Source organism: Caretta caretta, chromosome 3 (genome assembly GCF_965140235.1).
Source record: "Caretta caretta isolate rCarCar2 chromosome 3, rCarCar1.hap1, whole genome shotgun sequence".
NCBI lineage: Eukaryota > Metazoa > Chordata > Testudines > Cheloniidae > Caretta > Caretta caretta.
Window position 1 is genome coordinate 159,207,071 of NC_134208.1, and position 11,191 is coordinate 159,218,261.

The 11,191-nt window shown below is 40.7% G+C and overlaps 1 protein-coding gene across 1 annotated transcript; it reads right to left on the bottom strand.

Annotated features, from left to right (window-relative positions):
• Positions 1–1,666: 1,666 nt before the first annotated feature.
• LEFTY1 (left-right determination factor 1) lies at positions 1,667–5,922 on the bottom strand. The gene is made up of 4 exons (XM_048846277.2): positions 5,658–5,922; positions 4,376–4,622; positions 3,063–3,302; positions 1,667–2,114 (listed from the first exon to the last, which is right to left on the bottom strand). Exons 1-4 carry the CDS (start codon positions 5,920–5,922, stop codon positions 1,775–1,777), a joined length of 1,092 nt encoding a protein of 363 aa, XP_048702234.2. The 3' UTR covers positions 1,667–1,774.
• Positions 5,923–11,191: the final 5,269 nt, after the last annotated feature.

Consider the following 11,191-nt stretch of genomic DNA (forward strand, 5'->3'; position numbering starts at 1 on the left):
GAAATATACCATCTTGGACTGCTCAAGACAAGCAATGCAGATTTATTAATTGGTGGATATACACCAGCCTTTGCAATGAAAAGTGGATATACACCAGCCTTTGCAAACCTGAGCAGTTTTGCCACACACTTCATACAAACTCACTGGTAAAGATAAACAGTTAAACAACTGGTTTCAGAGTAACAGCCATGTTAGTCTGTATTCGCAAAAAGAAAATTCGCTGTAGCTCACGAAAGCTCATGCTCAAATAAATTGGTTAGTCTCTAAGGTGCCACAAGTCCTCCTTTTCTTTTTAGTTAAACAACTGTATCTCAATTAATCTTCAGATTCAACAGCCTTAACCATGAATGGGGCAGTTCACACCTTTCAGAGTTGTTATTTCAGGCTTATTGGCTGCAGGGGCAGCGTTAGCAATGCATCTGATCATGTTCAGAAGATTTTGCCTTTCACAAGGATTTAAAGCTGCTCTTTTAAAAGAAAAAAAAAGCTTAAATTCTGCAGAAACTGATGGAGTCAGGAGAGAAGCACTTGTACTGTGTGTTGCCACTTAATGGCTCAACCCAACCAGTCTTCACAGAAAGATAGTCATATAAAAGATAGACATATAAAAAGTCATCATATATAAACATAGGTCCAGATTCTGATCTCATTCAGATTGAGGTCAATCTGGAATAATTCCATTAAATTCAATGGAGTTACTCCAGATTTGTAACTGAAAGCAGAATCTGGCTCATACAGAAATATATAGGATATATGAATATTCATTTACCAGATGTACATTTTGTCTGGTCATTACAGGTATATCTTACATGAATGTGGATTTATCAGTTCAGATTTGTCAGTAATCTTTCCCACAATAAAGCACCCTCCTAGCTAGTAATAGTTACCAACAAAAGACATCAACATTTTAATTTTATACTTTTATTGTTTTCCTAGTGTTTCAAAATATACAAGACCGAAGGGAAAAAAAATCTACTCTGGAATGATTGTGGCATACAACTTGAAAAAATAAGGGCCTGATCCTGCAAACCCTTACTCATCATGTGAGCAGTCTTTACCCCCCAGCATTCCCATTGACTTCAGGATTGAAGGATCAGACCCTAAAGTTATGGCACAAAGATGAGAAATAGACAGCTTTGAGTTGTAAAGTATTTACATTTAAGTGCTTTTGGTCTGTGATTCATGGTAAGTATGTTTTTATGGTCAGGACTGACACACAGACAACATTACCGGGCATGAGATTTCAACACATGGTTAAGAATGATTGGTTCAACAGTTCTTCAGCTGGAAATCATCACTGCTATTTCTGCTTTCCCCTGCAGGCATTCACTATGAGTCTGGTTCTGAAGTCAATGGTGTTACACCAGTGTAAGGAGAGAGCCAGGCTTCATATTTATCAAGTACATAGGGCAGCAAAATACGTGTGTATATATACGGACTGTCTTTATTGGCCATTTCTGCATGAGCGGTGGGCATCACACTGGGTGCAATGGCCAGAGTCACGCTGCTAGCAGAGGACACAGGCAGCACAATTCCTCAGCGGGGCAAATGCAGTTCCAAGTGACTGTCAAACCCTTTTTACAGGGTGCAATATGCAAAGTCCTTTGCACCAGCCCCCACAACCAGCTGGCATGAAGGGGTGGGGAGGGGAGCTGAGCCATGTCTACGACCCCTTTTGCAGCATCTAGGGTTGATGGCAAAGGGAGGAATGGGCTCCTGAAGGTCCCCTCCCCTGGCTGAAGAGCAGCCAAGCCCTGCGCCATATGCCTTTATTCTACACCACTGCTATGTTGTCCATAACGCAGCCACATTTTTCTACGATCATGTTAGGAAATTCAGCCACTTCAATTTCCGTGTAGTTTCCCTTCTTGACGAGGTACATCATGGGAAGTGGGGAGCTCTCCACCACGGCACAGGTTCTTTCTCCATAGCCAAAGTGGCGCAAGAGGCTCTTGGCCTGCACACAGCCCCCCATGCAGATGTAGGCCTGGTACCCCGCAGGCTCAATAATCCAGTACTGAGTCCAGGTCAGCTCTCGGAAGTTGATGTAGTGTTCCTGCCGGCAGCAGATGGGTTTCTTCGTCACACTTTCCTCCTTGCAGTCTCCAGGCCCCCTATCGAAAAGCAAAGCCAAGAAATAATGTCTCTGTGACTGAAAATCAGGACTCATGTTGAAAGATTCGGGGGGGGGGGGGAGGGGCAGTCCTTATCATTAACATCAGAGAAGGGCCTGAGGTGCAAAGCTTGGCTCTGGATTAGCACCCTGCCTGCCCCCAGAATTCAGGGATGTTTAGATCCAAGGTGATGGTTCAGGCCCATTCTTAGTTCAAGTATTTAAGTACGGAAATGAGCTCAGTAAATCTGAGGAGAGGAGAGGCTTTAAAGTAAAGAAACTTCCTAGCTATTCCATTTGCAGTTATTTCTTTCTAACTGGGAAAGCTGCGTCCTTTGGGCCTGAGTCTCCATTGCTATGCACCTTGTGCAGTCCTTTACACTGTGCAAAGTGTAAAATGCTATCGTATCAGAACAGGAGAGTTTTACCAACTCTTGAACTTACTTTGCCTCTGTGTAAATGACTCAAGGTAGTGGAGAATCAGTCCTTCTGTTCTCTGGCTCTAAAAATTCAATACTATCCCAGCCCAGATATGTTTGTCTCCTCTACTATGTCTATGTTTCCATGATCTGAATGATTATTTGTAAAATATATTACAACTAGAGACCCTAATCAAAACCCTTTGGGATAGTTTGGATCTAGATCTGAACTTCACAGCTGGTTCCTAGCTCTAGAATGGGCCTAACTAAAACCCCATGTCCAAACAGTCCAAATTTTAGGGAAGTTTGGAACCAGATCTTTATCCAAACTTTGCGGCTCATTTCATTTCTAATTTTGACACATTATTTACCTCAGTATGCAACTTTAAGACCTCCTTGCATTTTCACCTACCCACTCTAGGAATTTTGCAACTAAATCATGCCTTTCCAAGCCTGGCCTGAAATGTTATCTTCAGTATGAATTAGCAACCAAATACCAAAGACAGCATAGCCTTGGATTTGACACATACCCATATTCTTCTAGGTTGAGGGTATAAAGCACCAACTCGGGTTTGCCCAGGGCTTTATCCAAAGGATCCTGAGAGGTAAATCGCACGACTTTGGCCATTTCTGAGGCATAACTACCTAGCCTTTCTCCTTCAATCCAAATCTCCAGGAGCATTGGTCCCTGCTTCTTGGCTTTTAGCCAGTAATGTACAGCCTGGGTCACATCAAAATTCCTCCAACCAGATTCCATTATTGGAACCAACCTGTATGACAAGGTGGAGACAAAAAAAAGAGTCCATTTCAGGGAATTGAAGGCATAGGACTGGCAACTCATAGCTGTCTTCAGCCAGATAATGCCTGGTAAAACTCTGTTTACAACAACAGTATTAAACCAGAGATTAATTTAGTCCCTCTAATTTGCCATGTGCCCTGACTGTACAATAATTCTTAATGGATAGCTATTATTAAACTTTAATAAAAATAATAATACTTATTTTTAAGAGAGATACAGATATACTCACATAGCAAATGTTGAGGTACTAACTAAAGAACTACTATATCCATTCACATCAAAGAATTTCTTAGGATTTGACAAGAGTTTTGACAATACAGGACCGTATTCAGCCTTGGCATAAACAAGTGAAAGCCCTTTAAAAACAATGTCATTTACATCTGTTTTTGCCAGAGATGAATTGGGTCTATAAAGTTCTATGCAGAAATGAGGTTTATAGCTTTTGTGTCTGATCTTGCCCTCACTGAAGTCAACAGCAAAGCTTTCATAGACTTCAGTGGTGCAGAATCACAGCCCCTGTATGGAATTTGCATAGTCAATGACCAATGAAAGAAATCTTCAGAAGAAGAAAAGCCAGCAATCCATCAGTGTTTTCAAAATAGGAAACAGAGAGAGAGAGAGAGAGAGATGTGAATGAGACAGAAGGCTATGCCAGAGCAAGAGACTAGAACTAATTATTAAGATTGCAATTTTTTAACTGTATTATAATGTATGGCTTTCAGACAAAGTACAGAAATACAGTCACTTCAAGATGAATATTGCAATCTTTGTAAGAAATAAAGATGCCCTTGCTCTTACAAACTCATTATGGAAATAAAAGAGGATACAAAACCAGAGCCTGCAGTTTTACTTAGGTAGGAATTGTACCAGAGCAAGGACTGTGGGCCTGATTCTGATCTCACATCAGTTGTTTACAGGTGTAGCTCCACTGGGTTCATTGGAGTTTCTCCTGATTTAGGCAAGTGTAGCTGACATCAGAATCAGGCCCAGTAAAACGAAGTCTCTAAAATGCAGCTATAACCACATTAAAGGATAATTTCTTACCTGGAATCAATCAGGGAAGTCCTGTTGGTGCCATCAGCTTGGATCTGCACCCAGTACACACTGACTCTGGCATTAGTGACTGGCCGGTGAGATTGCTTGGTTGTAGGCATGTTCGTTCTGTTCAGGGGCTTTTTGAAAAGTTTTAGTTCAGCCATCGTCACTTCACTATTTTCAGGTATTCTCCCTTCCATGTCGAAGACCAGATTCTGGCGTGTGGTATCAGAATAGAGAACTTCTCCTGCAATATCTGTGTACATTGGGAACAACAAGGAGAGCCTGGCTCAGCATCATTTCCATCCCACACAAGCAAAGCCCTAACACTTCCCTTTCATTCCTAATTACCACAACACACTCATCTCATACTCCAAAGAGCAGGCCACTTAGTCCCTACACAGGTACTAAACACATCTTTTCTAATGCACATTTGAATCAATGCCTTGTAAATGCCCTCATCATCTCCCTCTGCATGGCTCTCTGTAACCTGGTGAATAATGGGAAGGAATAAGTATTTTATTTCCCGCAGAACCCAAAACCACCAATGGCTGGGCATTTATTTATTTTACAGATCTCTGTATGAAAACAGGCTGTTGGACTGTTTTAAACAGACAACTGGCCTTTGCTAACTGCCCTGGAAAACAATGTAAATCTTTGGAATGCTGAGCATGCTGAGATTTTGGGTACAAATAACACTAATATCTCATGTAAGGCTAATCAGAACTTTCCTATTGGAATTTTTTGTGACTGAAAATTGAGTTTTGGCAAAACAAAATTTTGCATGGAAAGTACCTGCTTTCCTCACAACGTTTTGATTTTTTTGTCAAAAAACTGAAAACTGACATTTTTGCAGTTTTTAGCTACAAACCGGTGGGGGGGGGGGGGAGAGGAGGTTTGATTTAAAAAGATTTTTTAAATTTTTGTCAAAATTTTCTATAGCAGTAAACCCACTTTTCAACCAGCTCCAATATCAGTTGTAATGACCATGCAAACCTCCATGTTATGCTTTAGTCTTTAAACCACCATTACTTTATGCACATCTATTTTATCCACATAATAATAAATAGAGAAGGGTCCTAGTAACGTTCAGCTCCAGAAACAGATCCAAATTGAAATGCTCCCAAGTTTGCAAGTTGGCACTAAGGTTTTTGTTCAGCCCATTATATATTTAGAATCCAGAAAGTCAGGAATCCAGAAAGCATATCTGGATCTGAATTTCCCCCAAATTCAGTGGGTGTTTGGATCTGGGGTTTTGCTAAACTAATTGTAATAATACTAGCATTGTTACCTGCATTGCCTGGGATTCCTCTCAGGATGCCAGCCAAACTTGGCAAGGCTCTTCTCTTCACTCTGTGGCGCCTCAACATAGAGATGTATTTGTTCCTTATGTGATCTGGGATAACTAGATTCACTAGATCTCTCTTCTGAAGTTTTGGAACCTCAGAGAGCCCCAGTTTCTCCAGCAAAGCCTCCTTGAGCTTTTTCTGGGTTAATCCACTGGCAGTGGCGGCTAGGCAGACTACACAGACCATCCAGCCAAGCCTCACACTCATCCTCTGTCAGTCACCAAACAGCTTATCAGAATGGATGAACTGATCACTCTCCCTGGAGGCTGGTCTTGGCAGAGATGCCTCTTCAAGCTCCCAAGCTGCCTGAATGGGAAAGAGACCTAATGTGCTGGATTTTTATAGCAAGTCCGGTCCCACTGGAACAACAAATTCCACAAGTGGAGGTGAAGCGGAGGACTTGAAAGGGATACTCTCACATTGGAAGTAACAAGACATATTAACACCTTCATGTGCTGTGAAGTAAATATAAGAAATATTTAGGATAGTCTCCAGTTATTTTAGATTGGAAGAGGGTTTCCATTCTTTTTAGCTCTCTTTTCACTTTTGCCCTCCAAAGCTCTTAATGGCCTGAAATGTCTCATGCTCAGTCTGGGTCAAAAGGAACATTTCTGCAGAGTATGAAATTATCATTTATGTACACCACCACAGTACAACTCCCCAGAAGACACAGTTCCTACCATAAGGAGCTCACAACTACAATTGGGCCCAGAATATCTTTAAGAAGCATAATTCATCAGTGAGACAGGTGAAAGTTCAGTCTCAAAACTATACAGATATTAAGAATATTTAATTCTAAATCATAAGGTCTTTGGGGAACGGACTGCTTTTGTCTTTGTGAACTGTGCCTAAGCCCATTCTCGGTGGTAAAGAATCACAAATCCTACCATTTTGATGGCTTTTTGCGATTTATATTTCCATGTACACAACTATTTTGTGTCATAACCAGATCCATGTTTGAACAGCTCCTGCTTGAGAAAATGTTAATATGACAGTTTCTGCATGCCTTGTAAACCAAGCAAGATATTTCTGAATTAGAGAACTCTGAAAATGTACTGTTTCTACATTTTAGAAAAGTGTCCTAAATTTTATCTCTTGTCAATTTAAACATAGCTTGTGTTTTAAAAAAGGCTGCATTATACAAACATAGGTTATCTTTTGGCAACTGTCAGAAACCAAACTCTGCTTTTGGGGGATACTGTCTGCCCAACAGTCCCCCTCATCCATCGCATTGCTTCAGCAATATCAATTCTCACAGCAGATGGCTGTCAGTGAGAAATAAAGCTAACCTGGTAAACCAAGTTGTTGTTTTTTAAGTTACCTTTTCAACTTTGAAACGTCTACATCATTTGCTTCCCTGGAGTTTGCACGCAAAACAACTGGAAGTCTAATTCCTCACAACAAGCCCCACGAGGAGGGAATTGAAAAATAGCATCTTGATCAATGAAATGTTAGAGCAACTTGACATTTTTTGTGAGTTCTAAAGTTTCATCCTTTCCAGACAGGGAGGTCACATGACATTGACATTTCTTCTAATTGTAGATGGGTCTGAAGTTGAACCCACCTTCAGATGTCACCAGCCTCCACTGTTTTTGCTTGTTTCTAAAGCGATAAGGCCAACTTGAAAAAATGTAACCCAACCCCTTGATTGGGGGGGAGGGGAGGCTCTCTGAATAGGGCCTGGTTTGAGGACCCAACTGCTGAGGTTCTGTCAAACCAAAATAAAACCACTCTCTTTTGGCCCATCTATAGTTTACATAAACCTGAGCATCATACAGTCTACTGCTGTAAGAGGGTGAAGGAAGCGAATAGAATCTTTTGAAAAAAGTTATTTTACTAACTAAAGGTTAAGGTTAGTAAGGTTACTTTACTTTAGTAACTGTCCAAATTGTCTCCAAAGGCTTTTCATAAGCAGCTCTCTTTATAGATTTACATTCTCCATTATCTTGTAATGGATAGGATAACCCATAACATTCAGATCTATGGCCAGATTCCCAAATCAAAATTTGGGGATGTTTAGATTCTATTTATGAAGTATGATATTATACTCTAATTAATTAGTTTATTTAAGCACCATCAGTGTGCTCAGTGGTTTACAAAATATAGATTAAGACAATACTGATCCTCCTGACTTCAGTGGGATTACTTACATGAATTATGTTGCAAGTGTAAGTGTAAGGTGTGTTTGTAGGAATTGGGCTCCTTCCTGCATTCCTTCTGGCATTCCACACTACATCACAATTTAAATGCAATGCTGTTTTGTACACTGGTACATCGGGATGCAACCTTTTGAATTACATCAGTGGTTCTCAAGCAGGGGTATGTGTACCCTTGGGGGTATGCAGAGGTCTTCCAGGGGGGTACATCAACTCATCTAGCTATTTGTCTAGTTTAACAGGCTACATAAAAAGCACTAGCAAAGTCAGTACAAACTACAATTTCATACAGACAATGACTTGTTTATACTACTGTATATATTATACACTGAAACGTAAGGGAAATATTTATATTTCAATTGATTTATTTTATAATAATATGGTCAAAATGAGAAAGGAAGCAATGTTTCAGTAATAGTGTGCTGTGACACTTTTGTATTTTTATGTCTGACTTTGTAAGCAAGTTGTTTTTAAGTGAGGTGAAACTTGGCGGTACGCAAGACAAATCAGACTCTTGAAAGGGGTACAGTAGTCTGGAAAAGCTGAGAGCCACCGAGTTACATAATGGTAGCATGGGCAGATATAGCATTGGCAATGAGTTGCATTGGAATGAAAGACAGTGGCAAGACTGTAGCTGACAAAATCTTCCCTAAGACACAGATTTCCCAACAAATTGTTTCCAGTGACGAACTCATAACCTTGAATTTGGAGAAGTTTGGAGAGTGAGAAGAGTCACCAGTTGTAAAATAGTTATAGTTCATGCATTCTGATTTTTCTTTGAACCAGACAGAGGGCCTGATCCTGGAACCTTATCAACCCACACAGTCCTTATTCATGTCAGTAGTCACTAGTAAGAGCTATTCAAAAAAGTACTATTATGGAAAGTGAAAGCTACTGGGTAGATCCTTCAGCAGCAAAAATCTTCTCATCAGAAAGTGATTTCTCTCATGGCTGATGTCCAGCCTATTAGGTTGAAGACTCTTCATTGTCAAATGTGTATTGGAAGCAGATTTATAGGCTCAACATGTAAAATAAAATTATTGAGCAAACACAGTTGAAGCTCAGCTTTAAAAAAAAGGATGTGGATTGCAGGCTTTTCACGGGATAGTGATTATCTGCTCCAATTGCAGGATTTGCCATTCTCTCTTTGTCATGCAAACAAGAAAAGTCAGGAATTTTATAATAGCTCTTTCTGTGCAATGTGTATTGGAACCTACATGGTGCAGTTAAAATGTCAGACAGGGGATTTAAGGTGGCTGCAAGGAATGAAATATGAGGGACTGACAGTTTCAATACAAGTCAACAGTTGGTGGGAGGGAGGTCAATAAATGCAAGATTTTAGTTTCATTCCAAAGCAGCTCTCAGACATGGCTGCTTTGTTGGCTGGGCATATCTGCACAATGTTTACAAGCCTTTTGGTAAATAAATCTAATGGGCTAAAAGAGAAAGTGTGAAAGACTTAGACTTAATTGTACAGATTTAACCTAAGCAACATGGACATTTCAAACAGATTTGTTGTGCCCAGCAGGAAAGTGTATTTGCTGAGTGTGGGTGAAGATTTGTGTCCTTATTTTTTTGAGATTTATATTTCCATGTACACAACTATTTTGTGTCATAACCAGACCCATGTTTGAACAGCTCCTGCTTGAGAAAATGTTACTATGACAGTTTCTGCATGTTAGGAAAAATGCCAAGTGTGGTTTGTGCATCATGTGTGTTGTACAGAGGTGGGCCCAGGCTGCAGTTGTGCAGCATGATATCTGGATATGGTGTTTGGGTCTATGGATCTCGAGCTGTGATATTCAGGCCCATATACAAACTTCCCCACATTTCAGAAGTGCTCAGTTTGGGGCTTCAGGTTTGATCCCCATCTCTAATATTTTCTTATTCTTCTCTGTTTAATTTAAAGCAAACTGAGTGTTACACATTTTTCAAGTAAACCCACAGAATGTAATGTTCAGGGTAAGTGCTGAGCCTACATCTTTGAAAACTGACAACCTCTTTTTATCCACAGAACAGGTACAGTACATGTAGCAGCTGTGTAAACTGCCCCCTTCCCCTCATCTCATCAATGGATCTCATCCCTGACCTGTGGGGGGAAGATAGGGCAATTCACTATTTTATCCCTAATTTTTAGTCAAGATAGCCCCTCACATTCTGACTCAGAGTTGCATTTGCATTCAGTCTTTGGCCTGTCTCTTGTGACTGCCAGTTAGTATTAGTTCTGGGAATGCTGTCTATGACGCTTTTCCACTAAGAAAAAGTACCATGCAAGTCAATGGGAATTTGGACATTTAATTCAATGGGCCCAGGATCGGCTCCTAAGAACTGAAGGGAAACGATCAAGCTTATTTCACAAAGACCACCTAACAGAAACTTTTGGTCATTATGGATCTGGGCCAAATTCAAAATGGTGACCAAGAAAAGAAAATCTCCATATCCTTTGCTATGGTTTTGCAAACCCTCTCCTTGGGACAGGAACCTGGGTCCCACTGTCAAATCCAGTTCTTCAACATGGCAGTGTAAAGCTCTAGGTTACTGGTTCCTAAGTAGTTTTTTCCATTGAGGTTCTTCCTTTGAGAAATTCCCTCACTGCTAAGGATGAGTAAGCAGGAGGACACAGGGTCACTATCACACTTGTTTGCCACTTTAGCCCCGAGTACCCTCCTGTAACAGCACCCTCCAGTCTAGACTATGTTCCAAAAACTACCACACACCTTTCATTAAAACGACACTTAGCCCATTTCAAGATATTGCAAAGAAATCTTTACTTGGTGGTGGCCTTCCCTCCATAGCTTATCTGTAAGCAACTGCTCTTTCATTCAGATATGAATAACTTGCTGGTGAAAAGTGACAAACTAGCAGCCCTCAAGACTTCTATATGTCCATGGGACAGGTAAAGCTTGTTAGTAGCAGTGTGAGCCTCCCCAGTGTGCTTCAACCCTGCCCTGGAAAGATTCATTCTAGACTTGAGAGAAGCGTTCATCAGTTTCCATGGTCCACCCAGACCTTTGCCTGTCTGCTGTGACGGCCAGAAAGGGAGCCAATTTTGGTGTCAGGTTTTGTGACATGGACACTTGTCTGCTAGCAACTGGATCAAAATCACCCAAATCATTTATTCTAGGCCACCAAAGAGCCATTAGAGAATAATAGCCTTTACTTACTATCAGCCTGGGCTGGATTGGACCCAGCAATCTACATCAGAGAAAGTCTTGTAGCCCAGGCCAGTCTCATAACCCATCAAGTCCTCCTTATAGACAAAACACCACATTCAGTCAGTGAAGCCCCTGAAATCAATGGAAGTTATGCTCACTTATGCC

What these genes read in the sequence shown, in the direction of transcription:
- LEFTY1 (XM_048846277.2), bottom strand. Translation starts at nt 5,922, where the DNA reads ATGAGTGTGAGGCTTGGCTGGATGGTCTGTGTAGTCTGCCTAGCCGCC. An exon ending in AGGAATCCCAGGCAATGCAG is followed by an intron (nt 4,623 to 5,657) that starts GTAACAATGCTA and finishes CAATGTACACAG; the next exon opens with ATATTGCAGGAGAAGTTCTC. An exon ending in ACTTCCCTGATTGATTCCAG is followed by an intron (nt 3,303 to 4,375) that starts GTAAGAAATTAT and finishes CTTGTCATACAG; the next exon opens with GTTGGTTCCAATAATGGAAT.